Consider the following 23,971-nt stretch of genomic DNA (forward strand, 5'->3'; position numbering starts at 1 on the left):
AACAGGCACAAAGAAGACAGCAAAAACTGCATGGGATCTCACATCCAAGGATAACCGCTGAGAACGTGAAAGTGCTGACTCTTCCAGCCTTTATACTATACACATCTAGGCCTGTTGTTTTGTTTTTATAAAACTGTAATCATGTAATACAGACAGTTTTATAATCCGCTTTTTAAACACAACAATTATATAACATTTAGCTGTTTTCATTTGCATTCAAATTCATAAGGGTTCCAATAACTCGTTTCTCAGAAAACCAAGAGAAATATTCTTTTTTTTTTTGAGATGGACTCTGGCTCTGTGCTCAGGCTGGAGTGCAATGGCGTGATCTCAGCTCATTGCAACCTCTACCTCCCAGATTCAAGTGGTTTTCCTGCCTCAGCCTTCCCAGGAGCTGGGACTACAGACGCACGCCACCAGGCCCGGCTAATTTTTGTATTTTTAGTAGAGACAGGGTTTCACCACTTTGGCCAGGATGGTTTCGATCTCTTGACCTCGTGATCTGCCCGCCTCAGCCTCCCAAGGTGCTCGGATTACAGGCATGAGCCACGGCGCCTGGCCAAGAAATATTCTTATTAAAATGTAAGTACATAAGGCCAGGCCTGGTGGCTCACGCCTGTAATCCCAGCACTTTGAGAAGCCGAGGTGGGTGGATTACCTGAGGTCAGGAATTCCAGACCAGTCTGGCCGACACGGTGAAACTCCGTCTCTACTAAAAATACAAAAATTAGCCAGGCTTGGTGGCAGGCACCTGTAGTCCCAGCTACTCGGCAGGCTGAGGCAGGAGAATCGCTTGAACTCGGGAGGTGGAGGTTGTAATGAACCAAGATTGGCCACGGTACTCCAGCCAGGGCACCAACGTGATACTCCATCTCAAAAAAAGATAAAAATAAAAAATAAATATATACGTATATATATTTTTCCAGACAAGGTCTTACTCTGTCTCCCAGTCTGAAGTGCAGGGGTGCAGTCATAGCTCACTGCAGCCTCGAGTTCCTGGGCTCAAGTGATCCTCCCACTTCAGCCTCCCAAGTAGCTAGATACTACAGGTGCATGCCACCATGCCCAGTCAATTTTTTTTTTTTAATTTTTCATAGAGACAGGGTCTCACTATGTTGCCCAGGCCTAATAAACACTATGTGATGAAAAGAAAAAAGTACATCATCCTAAAGTCTTTAATGTTAAGTCTTTAATGAGAAATGCAAATAAATCATGTCTCAGTAAATTACAGGAAGAGAATCAACAGCAGAATAAACATCTTTAGTAAATCTTTTGCTCACGTGCATTAACCAATACTCTTGAAAACCAGGATTAATTTGCTATACCTTCTTAATATTCCTTTGAAATTCCTTATGGCGCACAGGTAGTGTAGAAAATAACTGCTGGACGCTGACTGTGGTCCCTCTGGGGCGGGGGTAGGGGGCTTTCTGGATGATTTTTCCATTGTGATCAAACACCAGTCGAGTCCCAACCTTCGCCGATGCGTGGCAGGTGGAAATGGTGACGTCGCTGTGAGAGAATACCAGGCATGGTGTGTTCAGTGAGAGGCCCATGATGTTGGGCACTGACTCCTCTTTCCTTCACTTGCTTTTCCCTCAAAACTTTCCTAAAAAAAGCTGATGATCCCTTTGAGATCATCAAGATCTAAACGGTTGAGGAGTCATCATAAAATCTAAGGTTTGGCATCTAAAAGACAGTGAGACAGAGAGCACTAAACATGCTTTGTTTTGATAAGAGCTTTGATTTTGTTTTTCAGCTTGAACTGCAAAACCGTCAATGATCTCAAGATTCATTTATTCACAAATGGAGATTTGTTTTGTTATTACTCTTCGAACAAAATTTTTTAAAAGAATCCAAAATACATTATAATTAAAATGTGTATGTAGGGCAGAGTGCGGTGGCTCATGCCTGTTATTCCAGCACTTTGGGAGGCCGAGGCGGGCAGATCACTTGAGGCCAGGAGTTCGAGACCAGCCTGGGCAACATGGCAAAACCCCATCTCTACTAAAAATACAAAAATTAGCCAGGAGTGGTGGTGCATGCCTATAGTACCAGCTCCTCAGGAGGCTCAGGCACGAGAATCACTTGAACCTGGAAGGCAGAGATTGCAGTGAGCCGAGACTGTGCCACTGCACTCCAGCCTGGGTGACAGAGCAAAACTCTTTCTAAAAAAAAACATATATATATACACACACACATATATATACACATACATATATATATTTGTATATAATTATGAAAATTTAGTATCTGTGCTATAATTAAATAGTGCTTTGGTTAAATGTTTCCCTAAAAACTGATAATGAAAACCAATGGTAACTATCATTTATTATCTATATGTTATGTTAAAATTGAGAAGTTATTGTTTTAATAAGGGTAACCATTTTTTTAAACAATACTATTTGCTTCATTTCATTTATTTATTGCTCACATTTCAGAAGTACTATGACTTACACTGGCAGCGAGACAAAGCAGAATTCAGAAGCTAGAAGTTGAGATGTTGAGATAGAAAATTGTAAAGAATAACGATTCCAATTAATTTTCAGAGAGGTTTTTCTAAGGGGTCAAGTGAATGGATAAAAATATTGTATCACCTCAGTGCACAAAGTGAGCTCAGAGCTTCCCCCCGAAAGCCAAAAGTTTCAACCTGAGTTAGGTCAGCAAACTCTTGAATCTTAGATGTGTGATGTTTCAGAGCTGAAAGACAGTGTAAAGTAAGGATTAAGATATCTCAAGTGCTATAACAACAAATATACATGGTATCTAGTAACTGGCTTTAAAAAACTGCTTTTGCGTTTCCCAAGACAGTGGTACTCACAATGCTGGGACATGTGGCCCAATTATTTTATAATAGGATCAGAAAAAGTCAACTTACTTAAGCCTTCGAAGTTTTCTTCTTCTACCCCACATCCATTGTCTGAAACTTCAATGAGATCCACTCCATAGTCCTTAAGCTTTAGATCTAGAAAGTTTAAAATATTTACATATTTATTAAAAATGGACCCATGCTATAAGTTTTTACATTGACATTATTTATAACATATGCAAATGTAAGAGTCATAACAATACCTTTAGTTACATGTACTAGTGTCGTTTTGTATATTTCATTTTTATAAAGTCCTTTCTGGTTATTTACTAGCCTAGACTAAATAGTTTAGCTTTTTCTTTCTTTCCTCTTTTTTTTTTTTTCCCTAGGCTAGTCAAGTGAAGCAGTTGGAGTGGAAAAGGAACAAAAAAAAAATCTGTAACTGGTTGTGATCAATTAGTTGTAAAACCGTTGCACTTTGACCAGCCTTTTCTTTTGAAAGAAATAATTTTAACATACCCAGTAAAGAGAACAGGGGCTGGGCACAGTGGATCATGCCTGTAATCCCAGCACTTTGGGAGGCCAAAGCGAGCAGATCACCTGAGGTCAGGAGTTGGAGACCAGCCTGACCAACATGGAGAAATTCTGTCTCTACCAAAAATACAAAATTAGCCAGGCTTGGTGGTGCATGCCTGTAATCCCTGCTACTCGGGAAGCTGAGGCAGGAGAATCGCTTGAACCCAGGAGGCGGAGGTTGCAGTGAGCCGAGATCGTGCCATTGCACTACAGCCTGGGCAACAAGAGCAAAACTCCACCTCCAAAAAAAAAAAAGAGAGAATGGGTTCTGGAATCAGACTTCCTGGATCCTATTTTATTAGCTTTATAATCTCAAAAGAAGGAAATTTACTGTCCCTTAATTTCCTCATCTGTAAAATGGAGATAATAAGTTCTATCTCATAAAGTTATTCTGCAGATTAACTTTTTATGTTTTTTTATTTTATTATTTTCTTTTTCCTTGTCTTTTTTTTTTTTTTTTGAGATGGAGTTTTGCTCATCACCCAGGCTGGAGTACGGTGGCATGATCTTGGCTCACTGCAACCTCCACCTCTCAGGTTCAAGCAATTCTCCTCCCTCAGCCTCCTGAGGAGCTGAGATTACAGCCATGCACCACCACATCTGGCTAATTTTTGTATTTTTAGTAGAGACAGGGTTTCACCATGTTGGTTACGCTGGTCTCGAACTCCTGACCTCAAATGATCAGCCCCCCTCAGCCTCCCAAAGTGCTGGGATTACAGATGTGAGCCACTACTCCAGGCCTATTTTATTTTATGTTTTTGAGACGGAGTCTTGCTCTGTCCTCAGGCTGGTGTGCAGTGGCACGATCTCAGCTCACTGAAACCTCCGCCTCCCGGGTTCAAGCAATTCTCGTGCCTCAGTCTCCCAAGTAGCTGGGATTACAGGCTTCTGCCACCAGGTCCAGCTAATTTTTGTATTTTTAGTAGAGACAGTTTTACCACTTCGGACAGGCTGGTCTTGAACTTCTGACCTCAGGTATCCACTCGTCTTGGCCTCCCAAAGCGCTGGGATTATAGGCGTGAGCCACCACGCCCGGCCTACTTTATTTTTTAATAGAGATGAGGTCTCACCATGTTGGCCAGGTTGGTCTTGAACTCTTGGCCTCAAGCAATTCCGCCATCTCAGCCTCTCAAAGGGCTAGGATTACAGGCATGGGACACCACGCCTAGCTATTTTGCATATTAAATATTTCTGTGTAATTCTTAGCATAAAACCTGCCTGGCACACCATAAGAACACAATAAAAGCTGTTATTACTACCTAGCTAAGTACTAGGCACATAATAGGTACTAATTTTAACTTAAAAATAATACTTTATTACTACATCAACACTTGACAGTCGTGTTTCAATAACAAATGTTTCTTGACTACAACATTCACTGATCATTTCTTGTGGCTTAAAACTCTCCCAAACTTACCAATATTAGTGGCACCAGCATCCAGACTGTTTTCTACTAACTCCTTCACTGCAGTGCTTAGACTCAGTACCACCTGCCCAGAGCAAATCTGATGGACTGACTTCCGATCAATAGGTTTGATGGCCTTAGCAGGTTCTGTACTAAAGAAATCAGTTACAAGAAACAAAGCAAATATTCAGCTATATATTTTCATCCTGATTTTCACTGTGGGAAATGACTCAACACTGTAAATAGTTTATGGGTCTAATCTAATCATTTATTATATTAGCAAATACATTTATTATATCCAGAAATAGAAACACTGTTTTACAATCCTTAAACATGTACCCAAAATACTTCTGGATAGATACTTCAAATTCAACACATCCTTACTATCTAATTATACTAGGATCCACATGGAGAAAACATACATTGTATCTCTCAAATTACCAAAATCTTTGGCAACAATGGTGTCTTCTTTCTTGAAAAGTGAAACCATGACTGGCTGCCGTGGCTCATGCCTGTAATCCCAGCACTTTGGGAGGCAGAGGTGGGTGGGTCACTTGAGGTCAGGAGTTCGAGACCAGCCTGGCCAACATGGTGAAATCCCGTCTCTACTAAAAATACAAAAAATTAGGCAGGCATGGTGGTGGGCACCTGTAATCCCAGCTACTCAGGAGGCTGAGGCAGGAGAATCGCTTAAACCCGGGAGGCGGAAGTTGCAGTGAGCCGAGATTGCGGCATTGCACTCCAGCCTGGGCGACAGAGCAAAAAAAAACAAACAAAGTGAAAGCAACATAATTTCCCACATAATTAGAAAAACCAACAGTATGCTGGGAAATACACAATGTTTAAGTCAAAATCATCTCGGAAATTGGGTACTAGTTATATAACGATTCCTTATACACAGTTGCCTTTGATACCCTACTCCAAATTGAAGCTGCCAGCTGCTGTCTCAGCAAAGACCCTCAAAGTTCTTGCTGTACGAGCTTTAAGAGTTTTATAACGGTTTCATCTCCCCTCATTCCCTGCTCCAATCCATCCTCCACTCTATCACCAGAGCTATTTTTGAAATCACAGATCTGGTCAAATAATTTTTCTGCTTAAAAATTTACAAGTGCCCCACTTCCTACTATACGAAATTTAAAATCTAGTCCTCACTGCGCCCAAAACTACCTTCTTTTCAGAATCTCTCTAATCCTTTCCCTTCATCAAGTCCCCTACATTAATATTAATATTATTATTATTATTATTATTTGAGACAGAGTCTCACTCTGTTACCCAGGCTGGAGTGCAATGGCATGATCTTAGCTCACTGCAACCTCGTCTCCCAGGTTCAAGCAATTCTCCTGTCTCAGCCTCCCAAGTAGCTGGGATTACAGGCGCCCACCATCACACCCGCCTAATTTTTGTGTTTTTAGTAGAAACCGGGTTTCACCATGTTGGCCAGGCTGGTCTTGAACTCCTGACCTCAGGTGATCCGCTTGCCTCAGCCTCCCAAAGTGCTAGGATTACAGGCGTGAGCCACCGCAACCGGCCGTGCCCTACATTGTACCACACTGAACAATTGCTTACTGAACATCACAAGCTCTTTTAGACACTACAGTGTATAAGCAGGTCTCTGTCTAAACTGCTCTCCTCTTCCTCCTCTGCCCAACCAATGTCTGCTCATCCAAAGAATGTATCCTGTGTGTTCACTAACTTAGCAATTTGCAGTAAACAGTTTGATAACTTGTTAAGAGAAGGCAGGAAACCTCCATGAAAGAGAAATCACTGGGTATTTCCTACAGCATTTAACACATGGTAGGCCTTCAATAAACCCTTGTGAAATAAACAAACCTCTTTACTCTTCATTCTACCCTGCTAAGAATCTCACCCAAGTCTGTCTACCATGTGAAACTGCAGATGACCTCACAGAAAATGGAAAGAAGTATCTCTAAAAATAAGTTTATTTGGCAACACACTATAGGCTACAGGTCCACTTTTTCTTTTTTTTGAGACGGAGTCTTGCTGTGTCGCCCAAGCGGTACTACAGTGGTGCAATCTCAGCTCACTGCAACCTCCGCCTCCTGGGTTCCAGAGATTCTCCTGCCTCAACCTCCCAAGTAGCTAGGATTACAGGCTCCCGCCACCACGCCCGGTTAATTTTTGTATTTTTAGTAGAAACCGTATTTCACCATGTTGGCAAGGCTGGTCATGAACTCCTGACCTCATGATCCACCCGCCTTGGCCTCCCAAAGTGCTGGGATTACAGGGGTGAGCCACCGCGCCCGGCCCACTTCAGATATTTATTTTGAGGAGAGAGCGCATTTAGATACAGACCCCAGATTTATTTAAATGTTTCAATACATTTAAATGTAGTTAACTAAATATATCTAATATATTTAAATACAGAAAGCAAATTTGCGTTTACAAATCTGACACGGAATGTAACTGTGCTAGCCAAGATTCGGTGTAGCTTACCAGCCAGAAATCACATACCCTAACAGGCAGAAATCACATACTCTAAAAGGTAGAAATGCATTGCATTTTTTAAAACTGCGCGGCTATGCAAATTAGGTATGTGTCTGGACGCTCTACCGTCCCCAAAACAACCTCAATTTTTTAAAAAGACCAGGCACAGTGCATCACTCCTGTAATTCCAGCACTTTGGGGTGCCGAGGCGGGCGGATTGCTTGAGCTCAGGAGTTCGAGACCAGCCTGGGTAACATAGCGAAATCCCCGTCTCTACAAAAAAAAAAATTAAAAATTAAATAATACAAAAATAAAAATAAAAGTGGAGAGAGAACAGGTAGAAAGAAAATGCATTCAGTCTATGCGGATTTCACGCTCCGGCTTCAAGTCCACGGCCCTGTGATGGGATGTGGGCAAAGCCTGTCTGGGACGGGCCGAACCCAACTCCTTACAGGGCCGAATCCTTTGCCCGCAGCCCAGGACCCCGAAGGAGCTTGCCTCGGCCTCAAGGCGCACCCAAGGGGCACCGGATCGCTCGGGCGCTGAGGTCGCTGCTTCGGGGCCTCCACGCGGCGGCTTCGCCACGCGCCTCGGCCATGTTTCCCGCATTTCCAGGGAGGCTGGAACGCCGTGGGTGTCAAAGAGGGCGCGCGAGAGGGGAGACCGCGAGCCCTGCTCACCTCGAGCTCTCAGCTCGCTCCATGGATACAACCCCGGTTGCGCCTCGGGACTGGGAAAGTTCCCTCCACGGCTCCCACAGGCGCTCCGCCTCCGGGGCTCCCATTGGCTGCTTTCGACGTTGTGCTCCACCCTTTCCGGGCGGGGCGGCAAAAATACTTCCCGTCTCTCCTTTTCGCCTATTGGCTCTGTCAAAGGTCGAGTCCATGACGTCAAAAAGCCTGGGTCAATCAGAGCACACCAGACTGCGTTTTCCCGAACGCCCGCAGCAGGGTCAGAAGGGAGGTGGCCGCCCTCCGTCGTGGCCTCTGACGGTTTTTGAGCGTTGGTGTCTGGTACGCGCTAGCCCCTCTTGTTTTGGTTCCGCCATGCCGATGTACCAGGTAAAGCCCTATCACGGGGGTGGCGCGCCTCTCCGTGTGGAGCTTCCCACCTGCATGTACCGGCTCCCCAACGTGCACTGCAGGAGCGACGGCCCAGCGCCCGGGGCTGGCCACGTGCAGGTAGGAGCGCGGGGTCCCCCGCCCAGTGCGCACGCGCGGCGGCCGGCTGCCGGACCGGGTCCCCACAGGCCGGAGCGAATGCATCCCACCCGCTTCACGGCCCCACCCGGCTTCTGTGCCGGCCAGCCAGGGACTCACCCAAACTTTTCTCTTTTAAAGGATTTATCCAGGCCGGGCGCTGTGGCTCACGCCTGTAATCCCAGCACTTTGGGAGGCCGAGGCTGGCGGATCACCTGAGGTTAGGAGTTCGAGACCAGCCTGGCCAACATGGTGAAACCTCGGCTCTACTAAAAATACAAAAATTAGCCGGGTGTGGTGGCAGGCGCCTGTAATCCCAGCTACTCGGGAGGCTGAGGCAGGAGAATCGTTTGAACCCTGGAGGCGGGGTTTGCAGTGAGCTGAGATCGAGCCATTGCACTCGAGCCTGGGCAACAAAAGCGAAACTGTCTCAAAAAAAGAAAAGAAATATATATATATATATCTTTCCAGGTCGCGCGCGGTGGTTCATGCCTGGAATCTCAGCGCTTTGGGAGACCAAGCTGGGAGAATCGCTTGAGCCCCAAGAGTTTGAGACCAGCCTGAGCAACATGGCGAGACCCTTGTCTCTATTTTTTAAATGTTTTAATTAGGCCGGGCGCGGTGGCTCAAGCCTGTAATCCCAGCACTTTGGGAGGCCGAGACGGGTGGATCACGAGGTCAGTAGATCGAGACCATCCTGGCTAACACGGTGAAACCCCGTCTCTACTAAAAACTACAAAAAACTAGCCAGGCGAGGTGGCGGGCACCTGTAGTCCTAGCTACTCGGGAGGCTGAGGCAGGAGAATGGCGTGAACCCAGGAGGCGGAGCTTGCAGTGAGCTGAGATCCGGCCACTGCACTCCAGCCTGAGCGACAGAGCGAGACTCCGTCTCAAAAAATTTAAAAAAAAAAATAAATGTTTTAATTAAAATAAAAATCTGTCCTTTTTATATATATATATGGTTGCTTAAACATTTTAGTTCAGAGATTCTACCTTCTGAAAAGTGAATAGCACATAAATGCTCATTTTCAGGAATTACAAAGCGAACCCCAGGGTCACGACGGCCCAGGTTGACACACATTGTCACCCCTCCATTCTTTCCACTTCAACCTTCCCTCCCCACCCCCAACCCCAGGTCTTGATTTTTTATGGTAATTATGTCCTGCTTGTCTCTATTATTTTGTCAACTCAGTATTTATCCCTAAACAATATAGTCTGGTTTTTTGAGTTTTTTTGTTTTTTTCAGACGGAGTCTTGCTCTGTCACCCAGGCTGGAGTGCAGTAGTGTGATCTCAGCTCACTGCAACCCCTGCCTCCCGGGTTCAAGCAATTCTCCCGCCTCAGCCTCCTGAGTAGCTGAGATTACAGGCACCGTCCACTGGACCCGGCTAATTTTTGTATTTTTAGTAGAGACGGGGTTTCACCATGTTGGCCAGGCTGGTCTCGAACTCCTGACCTCAAGCGATCCACCCGCCTCAATCTCCCAAAGTGCTGGGATTACAGGCGTGAGCCACTGCACCTGGCCCCTAAACAATTGATATATATATATATAAGCATACAGCATATAATCTGATGTGTCTGGCTTTTTTTTTTTTTTAATGTAGAGATGGGATCTCACCCTATCTCTACCTAAAAAGTGGTTATCAAGAACGGAGGTGGTCTCGATCTCCTGGCCTCAAGTGATCCTCTAATCCCAGCCTCCCAAAGTGCTGGGATTACAAACATGAGCCACTGGTGCCCAGCCCTGGCTTCTTTTTTGTAGACATTATTTTAGGAGTCATTTTATTGTAACATCGGAAGTATTCATCTTCTCTGTAGTATACTGTTCTATTGCATGGCTCTCCACCATATACTTATCCATCCTACTTGCTCAGGGACACTGGATTGTTTTCCATTTTAACCTGCTATGAACAATTCTGTAGTGAATATTCTTATACAGAGCAGCAGGCATGGGGTATGTACTAATGAACGGGACTCCTGGCTCAGTGGCCCACCTGGCTTTCCACTCTACTAAATTGTTTTCCAGAGTTGTTATACTGGTTTACACGCTTGCTCACCGCCCACTGGCTGGGTAGAAGAATTCCTGATATTTGCACCCTGCCCAAAACTGGTGGGTGTAGCGTGGTATCCTAGGGTAGTTTTAGTTTGGATTTCTCCAGACTTCTCTAAGTTGAGGACCTTTTCATATTTACTGGCCGCTGTGATTGCTCTTTTGTAATGTACCTGCTCAAGTCTTTCACTCTTTTCTCATTGCAAACATACATCCTAGGTTTCCAGCAGGAGAAACAGACCTGTCCATTCTGACACAAGATGGGTGAATCGGTAACTTTTTTGGTCTGTTTTCCCACTGCTTGTTATCCTTCTGCTTTCTTTAATGGCTTTCTGCCTAGATCAGGAGGGACGGACTTTCTTTTGAAACCCAGTAACACAACGTGTTATTTCAGTACAGAGCTAAGACAGAAATAGCAGACATGGTTCAATGGTCCCTGCACCTAGAGAGTGCCATGGAAACAGGGCCCAGTCACCCTCCAACTACACAGTCCCATGAAACCAGAAAGACAACCCAGGTTGGAGAATGTCACCTTTCACTGAAGGCCAAGTTTTGCAGAGTCTGTTTTACTTGTGTTTAAGTCTGCTGCCTAACTTCTTGTGGCCTTTTGCGAACTTACAACTTAGAGGACACGTAATCTCACTTTTCCAGCAATTTTTCTAGGAGATGATAACAATGTGTACAAATAATTAGCAATAAAACATCTTGGCCAGGCGCAGTGGTTCACGTCTGTAATCCCAGCACTTTGGGAGACCAAGGCAGGCGGATCACTTGAACCTAGGAGTTCAAAACCAATCTGGGCAACATGGTGAAACCCCATTTTTACAAAAAGTACAACACTTAGCCAGGTGTGGTAGCATGTGCCTGTAGTTCCAGCTACTCAGGAGGCTGAGGTGGGAGGATCACTTGATCCCAGGAGGTCAGGGCTGCATTGAGCTGTGATCGGCCACTGCACTCCAGCCTGGGCAACGGAGTGAAGCCCCATCTCAAGAAAAGCAATCAAGCATCTCCAGGGTAAAGGAGAGCAACATGAAGAATAAGCTGTTTATAAATACATATAAATTGAAACAAATTGATAAAAACAATATACCACATCACAATCTAGTCTCAGCAAGGAAAACAGCAGGCCAACATTACAAGGCACCAATGACATAAAACAGATCTTGAACATTTTGGTATTACTCAGATCATGAAGGACTTGATCAAGCTGCACTCAGGGCTTAAAAATCACAAGCCACATTACACGTATAGTACTTCAGATATTCTTCATTCCTGACTGAGTTGTTTTGTTTTTGAGACGGAATCGCTCTGTCGCCCAGGCTGGAGTGCAGTGTCGCGATCTCGGCTCACTGCAGCCGCCGTCTCCCGGGTTCAAGCAATTCTCCTGCCTCAGCCTCGCCAGTAGCTGGGATTGCAGGTGCCCGCCACCACGGCCGACTAATTTTTTGTATTTTGGGTAGAGACTGGGTTTCACCATGTTGGCCAGGCTGGTCTTGATCTCCTGACCTCAAGTGATCTGCCTGCCTTGGCCTCACAAAGTGCTGTGATTACAGGCGTGAGCCACCGCGCCCAGCCCTGACTGAGCTTTGAATCCAGTAGGTGCATTTTTGGCCCTATTGGAGCAGACACCCTACTGCCATTTGTGGAAATTATACACAAACAATGTACAGATATAGGTTGGTTAAGAGAGATTGGAAATATGACTCAGGACTTACCATTAAGTAACAGAATATTACACAGGTAGTAGCCCTCCCTGTTACACATCTTGCTTTCAAATTTATTTTCAGTCAGCACCTAATTTTTTTTTTTTTTGAGATGGAGTCGCCCTGTTGCTCAGGCTAGAGTGCAGTGGTGCGATCTCGGCTCACTGCACTCTCTACCTCCTGAGTCCAAGTGATTCTCCTGCCTCAGCCTCTGAGTAGCTGGGACTACAAGTGCCCACCACCAAGCCCAGCTAATTTTTGTGTTTCAGTAGAAATGGAGTCTCATCATGCTGTCCTCTTGAACTCCTACCTCAAGTGATCCACCCGCCTGCCCCTTCCAAAGTGCTGGGCTTACAGGTGTGAGCCACCATGCCCGGCCAGCACCCAATAATTTAATTGGCATACTGAACTCTGTTCCACCCAGAAGTCAGTGGACTTCACATTGCTCTGCTGTTTGATCTTAAATAAGAGCAGCAGACTAGGAGAGGTGAGAAAGTGCTGATTAAGCCCGAGGGTAAATAGGAGTTAAGCAAACAAGACAAGAGGGAAGAGCAATGCAGATAGAGGAAACGGCACGTGAAGATCCTGTGGTCCGAGCCAGCGTGGTGTTTTAGGAACTCGTAGGACAGTGTAGCTAGAGCACAGAGCAAAGGAGGAAATTGGGTGAGGTAAGGTAGCCAGAGGCCAAATGATACAAGATGTCTGTGAAGCCATGTTAAATGTTTGACATTTTATCCTAAGCACCTAGGTTAGCAAGGGGGAGACAGTGACAATATCAGAAATTTTTTTTTTGAGACGGAGTCTCGCTCTTGTCACCCAGGGTGGAGTGCAGTGGCGCGATCTCTGCTCACTGCAACCTCCGCCTCCCAGGTTCAAGCAATTCTCCTGCCTCAGCCTCCTGAGTAGCTGGGATTACAGGCACCCACACCACACCCAGCTATATTTTTTGTACTTTTAGTAGAGACAGGGGTTTCACAATATTGGCCAGGCTGGTCTCAAACTCCTGACCTCAGGTGATCTGCCCGCCTCGGCCTCCCAAAGTGTTAGGACTACAGGCATGAGTCACTGCGCCCAGCCCTGAGTTTCTTTTAAAAATCTTTCTAGCTGCCATCTTAAACGATGGATTGCAGGGTGAACTAGAATAGGTGCAAGGTGGAATAGGCTAGGTGAAAAATGGTGGCCTGGCTGGGCATGGTGGCTCACGTCTGTCTTCCCAGCACTTTGGGAGCTGAGGTGGGAGGATGGCTTGAGGACAGGAGTTTGAGACCAGCCTGAGCAACATAGCACAGTTCTTTGTCTCTACAAAAAAAAAATTAAAAATTAGCCAGGCTTGGTGGTGCACACCTGTAGTCCCAGGCACTCAGGAGACTAAGGCAGGAGGATCAGTTGAGCCCAGGAAGTCAAGGCTGCAGTGGGCCATGATCACACTATTGCACTCCAGCCTGGGCAACAGAGTGAGACCCTGTCTCCAGGACAAAAGAAAAGCCAAGAAAATGATTTGGGGAATTGATTAGCTCCATGGGTATGCTTCCAAGCTAAAAAACTGTTTCAACCCGTGTTCCCTTTTCCCTATTTGTATAAATTACTGAGTTACATTCTCATTGCTACTTATTTAAGCAAAGTATTCTTAGTTAAGAACAAAGAACTAAAAATTGTGTTCATTTTATATCTTTCCCTGTTCTTAGACTAAATTACGTGAAATCAGAACCATACAATTTCAGAGTGGCTTTCAGCCACAACTTTTATTTTTTTGTTGTTGTTTTTATTTTTGTTTTTTTTTTGAGACAGAGTCTTGCTCTATCACCCAGGCTGGAGTGCAGTGGTGTGATCTCGGCTCACTGCAACCTCTACCTCCTGGATTCAAGCGATTCTCCTGCCTCAGCCTCCCGGGTAGCTGGGATTATAGGCACGCGCCACCACGCCCAGCTAATTTTTGTATTTCTAGTAGAGACAGGGTTTCACCATGTTGGCCAAGCTGGTCTTGAACTCCTGACCTCAGATGATCTGCCTACCTAGACCTCCCAAAGTGCTGGGATTACAGGTGTGAGCCACCACACCTAGCCCATATGTCTTCTTTTAAAGGGTGGGAGGTTTGATGAGTGCATGGCAAAGTAAGACAAGTGATCAAACTTAAACAACACTGTTCTGATGGGAGAGGAAATGAACATTTGGCTGTTGGTTTGTTTAGGAAGAGTCTAACCCATCTCTGCAAGCTCTTGAGTCCCGCCAAGATGATATTTTAAAACGTCTGTATGAGTTGAAAGCTGCAGTTGATGGTCTCTCCAAGATGATTCAAACACCAGATGCAGACTTGGATGTAACCAACATAATCCAAGCGGATGAGCCCACGACCTTAACCACCAATGTGCTGGACTTGAATTCAGTGCTTGGGAAGGTAAGTTCGTTTTGAAAGCTGAAATGTTAGTAGGTGCTGAGTGGTTAGTACAGGGAAATTGTGCTACTGTGATTAAAGCCTTAGCTTTTAGGGTGGGCACGGTGGCTCACGCCTGTAATCCCAGCACTTTGGGAGGCAGAGGCAGGCGGACCACGAGGTCAGGAGATCCAGACCGTCCTGGCTAACATGGTGAAACCACATCTCTACTAAAATACAAAAAATTAGCTGGGCATGGTGGCGGGCGCCTGTAGTCCCAGCTACTCAGAAGGCTGAGGCAGAAGAATGGCGTGAACCCGGGAGGCAGAGCTTGCAGTGAGCGGAGATCGCGCCACTGCACTCCAGCCTGCGCAACAGAGCGAGACTCCGTCTCAAAAAAAAAAAAAAAAAAAAAAAGGCTTAGCTTTCTAATTTTCAAAGGCAGAGCCAAGAGCATATTCATATTTTTTTCTCCTCTAAATGAGTGTGCCTTTGCACAGAACAGATTCCCAAGGCAGGAGTGAAGTCAAAACAAGCTCTAAAGCCTCTTCTTGACTTCTCAGACCAAGTAGAGGGCAGGGAGGATGTGTAGGCAGAGGAGGAGTGGAGGAAAGTTACAGCCTCTGCCAGTCCAGGCATGGGTCCAGGAGCCTCCGAGCCCTGGAAGAACAGATCTCAGCTTGTTTGCTCAGTGTTCCCCAGAGGTTCAGCAGAGGCAGCCCAGACTCTCTTTGATAGCAGGCCAACTTTCAGAACCGTGACTGCCCAAGCACAAAAATCCTACCCGTCCTTTTGAAATGTATTGCTCAGGCCAGTCATAGTCTCGTATTTCAAGTGCATTTTGCTTGAATTCAGTTTGCTGTATTACAAGTAAGTTGCATCAGCCGGCTCTCATGATTGAAGTTTACAGGCTTCAGCTAATTTAGGGGAGAATCTGATAAGCAAAGAAAGACCATCTCGTTTGTTACAACGAAGTGGTATTTATTTGAGGATGCAAAAAGGGTTTGTCCCAAGAATCCCTACCAATAGCCTCCTCTAGAATGGGTGATAGAATAGCACAACTTAAAAGCCCTAAAAAATGCAAGCATTGTGGTGTCTCACCCAGGGCTGGGATATTTGGTAACCTCAGTACCTCTGCATTCATGTATTCCTTCCACTGCTCCCTCATTCATCCAGTACTTGTTGGCATGCACTGAGGACTCAGATGAGGCGCAACCAGGCCCTCAGGGAGCCGGAGCCTAGCAGATGAGTTTTTGAGCATGAGCAGCCATAACAGTCATTTCTCAGGGTGCTGGGGAGGCGTCTCAGAGCACGTGGTGCTCAAGATGAATTCTGATACCTCAGAAGACCCAGTGTCAAGTAATACAATATGTTCAGGGAACTGCAAGGCATTCCGCGTAGGCTGACGTGGGGGACATTGGTCAGGCGTGGCAGGCGGGGTACAGAAAGCCAAGGAGTTTGGCTGTGAGTGTTCACATCAGTGCATTCGTTATTACAAGTGAAAGTGTAGAAGAAATAAGAAAGTCTTTATCTAAAAAGGCTGTCATGCCTGGGTTTGGATTTATAACAGGCCCATCCCCCTGGACCTCTCATAGTGCCCCATGCCAGAGCAAACTGTGGCCCCGAACCATTGCTTGGCCTCTGTACCCATGGGCCACTGGCACTGAGGAGGGTTACCCAGTGGGAAAAAACAAGGCTATGAGTCTGAACACTTCAGTTAACGCCTAGTATGTTAGAATCTCCCCATCTCTCATCACCAATGATACCTTGAGCCAACACCCCTTCTTAAGGGGTTCTTCATGGAAACATCTTAACACAAATTGGCTGTGGTCAGCTGTTGGAAAGATTCAGTAGCTGGAATAATTGCAGGTTAAAAGGGACAAATAGAACTGTCATTCCTGGCCGGGCGCGGTGGCTCAAGCCTGTAATCCCAGCACTTTGGGAGGCCGAGACGGGCGGATCACGAGATCAGGAGATCGAGACCATCCTGGCTAACATGGTGAAACCCCATCTCTGCTAAAAAATTTTTAAAAACTAGCCGGGCGAGGTGGCGGGCGCCTGTAGTCCCAGCTACTTGGGAGGCTGAGGCAGGAGAATGACATAAACCTGGGAGGCAGAGCTTGCAGTGAGCTGAGATCATGCCACTGCACTCCAGCCTGGGCGACAGAGCAAGACTCCGTCTCAAAAAAAAAAAAAAAAAAAAAAAGAAGTGTCATTCCTAGGCCAGGCACCATGGCTCCCATCTGTAATCCCAGCACTTTGGGAGGCCAAGACAGACAGGTCATTTGAGGTCAGGAGTTTGAGAACAGCCTGGGCAACATGGCAAAACCCCATCTCTACTAAAAATAATTTAAAAAAAAAATTAGCCGGGTGTGGTGGCAGGCACCTGTAGTCCCAGCCACTCAGGAAGCTGAGGCAGGAGAATCACTTGAACCTGGGGAGGCAGAGGTTGCAGGGAGCAGAGATCATCCACTGTACTCCAGCCTGTGTGACAGAGTGAGACTCTGTCTCCAAAAAAAAAAAGAGTGTCATTTCTGATACGCTGTTTTATTTGACAGTGGAGTCAACTTTTTATTCGTTGGGGATAAGGGGGTGGAGTCAGCTCATATCCCAGCTCCACTCCATCCTGAGCGAGTGGCCTTGGAGAAGTTACTGGCTGCAACCTGGAGAAGATGCTAGTGCCTTCTTCATGGAAGTGGAGGAGTCAGATAACCCTAGTTAGGTTCTTAGACTCGCACCCGGCACAGTGGCACTCTCTGATTACTGTTATTCGTACATTGTCTTGCTCTTTCCCCAGGATTATGGGGCGCTGAAAGACATCGTGATCAACGCGAACCCGGCCTCCCCTCCCCTCTCCCTGCTCGTGCTGCACAGGCTGCTCTGTGAGCACTTCAGGGTCCTGTCCACGGTGCACACGCACTCCTCAGTCAAGAGTGTGCCTGAAAACCTTCTCAAGTGCTTTGGAGAACAGAATAAAAAACAGCCCCGCCAAGAGTATCAGCTGGGATTCACTTTAATTTGGAAGAATGGTAAGTAGATGGGACTGAGTCAAACTTACACACAGATGCCCCTTGAACACCACGAGTTTGACCTGCATGAGTCCATTTACATGTGGATTTTTTTCTTTTCTTTTCTTTTCTTTTTGAGACAGAGTCTCGCTGTGTCACCCAGGCTGAAGTGCAGTGGCACAATCTTGGCTCACTGCAACTTCCACCTCTGGGTTCAAGCGATTCTCCTGCCTCAGCCTCCTGAGTAGCAGGCATTATAGGCGCGTGCCACCATGCCCAGCTAATTTTTTTCATGTTTTTAGTAGAGACGGTTTCACCACGTTGGTCAGGCTGGTCTCAAACTCCTGACCTCGTGATCCACCTGCCTTGGCCTCCCAAAGTGCTGGAATTACAGGCGTGAGCCACCGTGCCTGGGCCTCGTGGATTTTTTTTCAAATAACTATCTTGGAAAATTTTTTGGAGATTTGCAACAATTTGAAAATACTGGCAGACAAACCACACAGCCTAGAAATATCAAATCAAGGCTGTGCGCGGTGGCTCACGCCTGTAATCCCAGCTCTTTGTAAGGTCAAGGCAGGCGGATCACAAGGTCAGGAGTTCGAGACCAACCTGACCAACATGGTGAAACCCCGTCTCTACTAAAAATACAAAACTTAGCCAGGTGTGGTAGTGGGTACCTGTAATCCCAGCTACTCGGGAGGTGGAGGCAGGAGAATCTCTTGAACCCAGGAGGTGGAGGTTGCAGCCAGCCAAGATCACGCCATTGTACTCCAGCCTGGGCGACAGAACAAGACTCCATCTCAAAAAAAAAAAAAAAAGAAAGAAAAATATCAAAACAAGAAAAAGCTATGAGGCATAAAATATTTACATACTAGTCTATTTAATTTGCTACCACAAAATGTACACAAATCTATTTTAAGAAGTTAAAATGTATCAAAACTTACACACACACTATACATGGCACCACCTGCAGTTGAGAGAAATGTAAACAAACGTGAAGATGAGCATGAAATCCCAACTGCGTAACATTAACTGTAGAACAAACGTACTGCTGGAATAATTTAACAGCCGCCTCAAGCGTGGGGAGTGTCTGCTTCATTCTGCTTCAGACACCCTGTGACACCAGTCATCTCGGTGTGAGCAGCTAATTCACCTCTCCAGGAAATTGCATGTTGCAGTCAAAAGTGATCTCTTGGGAGGCCAAGGCGGGTGGATCACGAGGTCAGGAGATCGAGACCATCCTGGCTAACACGGTGAAACCCCGTCTCTACTAAAAAATACAAAAAAAAATTAGCCGGGCGTGGTGGCGGGCGCCTGTGGTCCCAGCTGCTCGGGAGGCTGAGGCAGGAGAATGGCATGAACCTGGGAGGCGGAGCTTGCAGTGAGCCGAGATTGCACTACAGCACTCCAGCCTGGGCGACAGAGCGAGACTCCGTCTCAAAAGAAAAGTGATCTCTTGAGGTTCTTGGGTATTTTTCATCATGTTTTGGGTATGTTTCCATCGTGCATTGCCATAAACCTTGACTAACACTGTGGGGCATTTACAAAGTGTCTCTTGTGATACTGAAAGTGCTCCCAAGAAGCAGAGAAAAGCCATGATATTACATGAAAAAGTTGAATTGCTTGATATGTACCAGAGGTCTGCAGCTGCCTCTTCAAGATAAATGAATTCAGTGTAAGAACCATTGTTTTAAAAAAAGGGAAATTTTCGGTCAGGCACAGTGGCTTACGCCTGTAATTCCCAGCACTTTGGGAGGCCAAGGCAGGCGGATCACGAGGTCGAGATCAAGATCATCCTGGCCAACATGGTGAAACCCTGTCTCTACTAAAAATACAAAAATTAGCTGGGCTTGGTGGTGTGTGGCTGTAGTCCCAGCTACTCAGGAGGCTGAGGCAGGAGGATCACTTAAACCTGGGAGGTGGGAGGTTGCAGTGAGCCTAGATTGCACCACTGCACTCCAGCCTGGTGACACAGCAAGACTCCGTCTCAAAAAAAAAAAAAAAAAGGAAATTCATGAAGGCATCACTATAGCTGCACCAGGAGGTGCAAAAACCTTGCACTTTTTGCAAAATACCTATTTATCTTGTATTGAAAATGTAGCTTTTGGCCGGGTACGGTGGTTCATTCCTGTAATCCCAGCACTTTGGGAGGCCAAGGTGGGTGGATCACCTGAGATCAGGAGTTCGAGACCAGCCTGACCAATACAGTGAAACCCCATCTCTACTAAAAGCACAAAAATGAGCCCGGCATGGTGACCTTCACCTGTAGTCCCAGCTACTCGGGAGACTGAGACAGGAGAATCGCTTGAACCCAGGAGGCAGAGGTTGCAGTGAGGCAAGATCGTGCCAGTACACTCCAGCCTGGGCTACAGAGTGAGACTCCATCTCAAAAAAAAAAAAAAGAAAATGCAGCTTTTATGTGGGGTGCAGGATTCCTGTTAGAAAGGCATACCTATAGACTCTCATATGATTTGAGAAAAACCAAAGTCATTATATGACAACTTGAAGCCAAAGGAAGGTGAAAGATCTAAAGCTGGAGAGTTTAATGCCAGCAAACGATGGTTTGATAATTTTAGGAAAAGGTTTGGCTTTTAAAAATGTCAAGATAACAGGAGAAGCAGCTTCTGCTAACCAAGAGGCAGCAGACAAGTTCCCAGATGCCATTAAGAAAATCATGGAGGAGAAAGGATACCTGTGTCAGCACGTTTTTAATGCAGACAAAACTGCCCTAATCTGGGGTGGGGGCGGGGAACCACAAAGGACATTTATTAGTAAAGAAGAGAAGTGAGTCCCAGAATTGAAGGCAGGGAGGGCTAGGCTAACCCTCCTGTTTTGTGCAGGTGCAGCTGTGTTTATGATCAGGAGAGGTCTTACCTGTAAAGCTGCTAACACCCAAGACTTCACGGGAAAAGATAAACACAGCTGCTCGTCTTTTGGTCGTACAACGCCTGGACAAGAACCCTTTTTCTGGATTAATTCCATTGATGCCTTGTCCCTGAAGTCAGGATGTACCTTGCCAGTAAGGGACGCCTTTGAAAGTTCTTCAATGCTCCAGTCACTCAGAGCCCCACGAGTTAACACCAAGGGTGTCAAAGCCATCTACTTGCCCCCTAACACAACATGGATCAAAAAGTCGTAAGAACCTTTGAGGCTCATTACACACAGTATTCTGTGAAAGAATTGTCAGTGCTATGAAAGAGAACCCTGGCTAGACATGCCTGTAATCCCAGCTACTTGGGAGGCTGAGGCAGGAGAATTCCTTGAACGCGGGAGGTGGAGGTTGTACTGAGATCGTGCCACTGCACTCCAGCCTGGGTGACAGAGCAAGACTCCATCTCAAAACAAAAAGCAAAAGAGAGAGAACCCTGATAGAACATCTTGAAGAGTCTGGAAGGATTACATCATTGAAGAGGCCATCGTTGTATACAAAGCTGTGAAAGCCATCACGGTGAAACAGTACATTCCTGCTGGAGAAACCTGTGTCCAGATGTGTGTGACTTCATAGGATCTACGACAGCCAAGGAAACCAAGAAATAGATCACAGATGGGGCAAAAGTGGGTGGTGAAGAGTTTCAGGGTACAGATCTTGGAGAAATTCAAGGGCTGACAGACACTGCACAGAAGAGTTAACATAAGACAGCTTAATGGGGAGAAGTGTTTCCAAGCCAGTGCCAGATGTTGAGGAAGAAGACCTAGGAGAAGCCAGGCTGGAAAACAGATTTCCATTAGACAGTCTGGGAGAAGGCTTCTGAGCATTCGAGGCTGCTTTTGACTTCTTTTATGACCTGGAGTCTTCTATGATACAAGCAGTGAAACTAAAGCAAACGGTGGAAGGGTTCATGCTGCATGGAACTATTTTTAGAGAAATCAAAAGGCAAACAGTCAGACAAATTATGATGTATTTCCCTAAAGCTACACCGTGCTTGCCTCTCCTCCTTTCCTGCCTCCCTTTCTACCGCTGCCACCCAAGACAGCAAGACCAACCCCTCTTCCTCAGCGACATGGGCAGTGGGATGAAGACTTTAAGATGATCCGTTTCAACTTAATGAATAGTAAATTCATTATCCTTTTCTTTTTAAGAGGCAGGGTCTTGCTATGTCACCCAGGCTGGAATGCAGTGGTACGGTCACAGCTCACCACAGCCTCAACCTTCTGGGCTCAAGTGATCCTCCCACCTCAGCCTCCCAAGCAGCAGGGACTACAGGTGTGAGCCCCCATGCCCAGCATCCTTATTATTTTCTTAACATTTTCTCAAGTTTATCGTAAGAATATAGCATATGATATATAGACCATACAAAGTGTGTGAATCAACTGTCATAGGTAAGGCTTCCCATCAGTAGTAGGCTGTTAGTGCTTAAGATTTGGAGGAGTCAGAAGTTTTATGTGGATTTTCGCTGCACAGCAGTGGGGAGTCAGTGCCCCTAACCCCCACACTGTTCAAGGGTCAGCTGTACTATATGATGAGATGTGCAACATGGTTTTGATACGAGGCAGCAAGGGGTTAGGACGTTGTGTGGCATACCGGCCATACAGCGATTTGCATCAGGTCAGATATTCTAAGTCTAAGAAACCTGTGGGGTAGTTCTAGAGGAGGAGCAGAGATGAAGCACTGCAAAGATGCCCTTGTTCCTCTGCAAAGTTTAGGGTCTCTGAGTGAGACACAGCTCAAGTTGGGACTGTGAGCCTTGGAGGAAGGGGGTTTTGTCCAACCAGGCAAAGCAGGGAAGTCATGGCTATCACAGCCATCTTGCCCTCACATTCCAGAACTTACTATCATAGGGACATTGAAATTATCTTCTCATATGGCCACATAAAGATAGGATGTCATGTACTCACTATCCCACGGATGTATGCCCCTTCTGGTTATGCTGATATGGAAGGAAGCGAGTTCATGTCATTCATACCTTAACTGCCCTCAGCCTCACAGAAAGCGATTATGAGGCCAAGAGCCTGGGAGATGCAACTCCTGGGTTTCCAGCCCTCAGCCCCCAAATCCTTAGGCAGCAGGGATTGGAGCAGGTGGTCTGAGGTCCCTTCCAGCTTCAGAACTGTCATAATCAAATACCAGGAATGGCTCTTTGGTTACTTTTTTAACATAGTTTGCACTTAAACCTTTTTCAGTATTAAGCATCTTAAGAGACTGACTGAAAATGTGATGTTCTTCTTGAAAACACCCTTTCCCGTGTCATCAGTCTGTGGTGTTTGGTGACTGTCCCCTTCCCCATTGTGCGAGTACTTCCCTCACACGGCTGCTCTGGTGATGCTACCTTGCGTGTGTTTTTTCTTTTCAGTGCCGAAGACGCAGATGAAATTCAGCGTCCAGACGATGTGCCCCATCGAAGGAGAAGGGAACATTGCACGTTTCTTGTTCTCTCTGTTTGGCCAGAAGCATAATGCTGTCAACGCAACCCTTATAGATAGCTGGGTAGATATCGCGATTTTTCAGTTAAAAGAGGGAAGCAGTAAAGAAAAAGCCGCTGTTTTCCGTTCTATGAACTCAGCTCTTGGGAAGAGCCCTTGGCTCGCCGGGAATGAACTCACCGTAGCAGACGTGGTGCTGTGGTCTGTGCTCCAGCAGACCGGAGGCTGCAGTGTGACAGTGCCAGCCAACGTGCAGAGGTGGATGAGGTCTTGTGAAAACCTGGCTCCTTTTAACACGGCCCTCAAGCTCCTTAAGTGAATTCCGTTACCGATTTTAAAGAGTTTAGATTTTAAGAATGGTGCTCTTTCATGCCTATTATCAGTAAGGGGACTTGTATTAGAGTCAAAGTCTTTTTATTTAGGCCAGTTGTCAAATGTCAATAAAAGCATCATGTAATTTGTGGTTTTCATTTTATTTAAAATTCAGCAAAATCATATGCCATCTACCGTGATGACTGCCAACTCCATGGCAGACCCTTTCTGGGATTCAAAAACCACTTCAGATCGCTGCCTCTGAGGGATGTACAGATTGGCTGGGGAGTTGAATGCTACAATAAAGGAGGAAGTACCCGGGAACAGTGCAGGGCAAAGGTGGGAAAGAGATCTGAGCTGCCTGGAGATCACCTGGGGTGAGGAGTACAAAGCTTTGCAAGGGTGTGGTTTTGGAATGACACTAAATTGAAGGTGGAGAGAACAGATAAAAAGATTGGAAGTTGCGGCCGGACACGGTAGCTCACGCCTGTAATCCCAGCACTTTGGGAGGCTGAGGCAGGCAGATCACGAGGTCAGGAGATCCAGACCATCCTGGCTAACCCAGTGAAACCCCATCTCTACTAAAAGTACAAAAAAATTAGCCGGGTGTGGTGGCGGGCGCCTGTAGTCCCAGCTACTCGGGAGGCTGAGGCAGAAGAATGGCGTGAACTGGGGAGGCGGAGCTTGCAGTGAACCGAGATCGCGCCACTGCACTCCAGCCTGGGCGACAGAGAC

General features: G+C 46.2%; 2 protein-coding genes and 1 non-coding gene across 18 annotated transcripts in view; 2 read left to right on the forward strand and 1 right to left on the reverse strand.

Moving 5' to 3' along the window:
* The window catches only part of PMS2 (PMS1 homolog 2, mismatch repair system component), a 36,985-nt gene extending 28,813 nt beyond the window's left edge, over positions 1-8,172 (reverse strand). For 4 of the 13 annotated variants that reach the window (XR_003118767.1, XM_025381164.1, XM_025381163.1 and 1 more), the window contains exons 1-5: positions 7,913-8,172; positions 4,800-4,939; positions 2,876-2,962; positions 2,595-2,697; positions 1,326-1,509 (exon numbers count right to left, since the gene is read on the reverse strand). Coding sequence is in view for 7 of the 13 variants with exons in the window: in XM_025381164.1 (XP_025236949.1) it covers positions 1,326-1,509; positions 2,595-2,697; positions 2,876-2,962; positions 4,800-4,939; positions 7,913-8,118 (720 nt within the window). In the remaining 6 variants the exon portion in view is untranslated. Of the gene's footprint in view, positions 1-1,325; positions 1,687-2,594; positions 2,698-2,875; positions 2,963-4,345; positions 4,353-4,799; positions 4,940-7,730 lie in introns of all 13 variants that reach the window. The other 9 variants (XM_025381171.1, XM_025381170.1, XM_025381174.1 and 6 more) reach the window with 8 other exon arrangements.
* Positions 8,166-23,384, forward strand: AIMP2 (aminoacyl tRNA synthetase complex interacting multifunctional protein 2). Of its 4 annotated transcripts, none has more exons than XM_025381182.1 (5): positions 8,166-8,413; positions 12,457-12,541; positions 14,373-14,579; positions 17,353-17,584; positions 22,855-23,384. In XM_025381182.1, exons 3-5 carry the CDS (start codon positions 14,472-14,474, stop codon positions 23,241-23,243), a joined length of 729 nt encoding a protein of 242 aa, XP_025236967.1. In that variant the 5' UTR covers positions 8,166-8,413; positions 12,457-12,541; positions 14,373-14,471; the 3' UTR covers positions 23,244-23,384. The 4 variants fall into 4 exon arrangements, with proteins under 4 accessions (XP_025236967.1, XP_025236964.1, XP_025236963.1 ...); XM_025381178.1 differs by lacking the exons at positions 8,166-8,413; positions 12,457-12,541 and adding exons at positions 8,482-8,683; positions 10,306-10,385; XM_025381179.1 differs by lacking the exon at positions 12,457-12,541 and having other exon boundaries at positions 8,172-8,293.
* LOC112621946 lies at positions 16,103-16,238 on the forward strand. Its single transcript, XR_003118867.1, has one exon. It is a non-coding gene; the product is annotated as a small nucleolar RNA SNORA42/SNORA80 family (small nucleolar RNA).
* Positions 23,385-23,971: the final 587 nt, after the last annotated feature.

Source organism: Theropithecus gelada, chromosome 3, assembly GCF_003255815.1.
Source record: "Theropithecus gelada isolate Dixy chromosome 3, Tgel_1.0, whole genome shotgun sequence".
NCBI classification, from domain to species: domain Eukaryota; kingdom Metazoa; phylum Chordata; class Mammalia; order Primates; family Cercopithecidae; genus Theropithecus; species Theropithecus gelada.

Bases quoted from the DNA above. Each gene is read 5' to 3' on its own strand.
- AIMP2 (XM_025381178.1), top strand. From the start codon at position 10,338: ATGAACAATTCTGTAGTGAATATTCTTATACAGAGCAGCAGGCATGGG. The intron at 10,386-14,372 runs GTATGTACTAAT...TGGTTTGTTTAG, and splicing joins TACAGAGCAGCAGGCATGGG to GAAGAGTCTAACCCATCTCT. The intron at 17,585-22,854 runs GTAAGTAGATGG...TTTTCTTTTCAG, and splicing joins CACTTTAATTTGGAAGAATG to TGCCGAAGACGCAGATGAAA.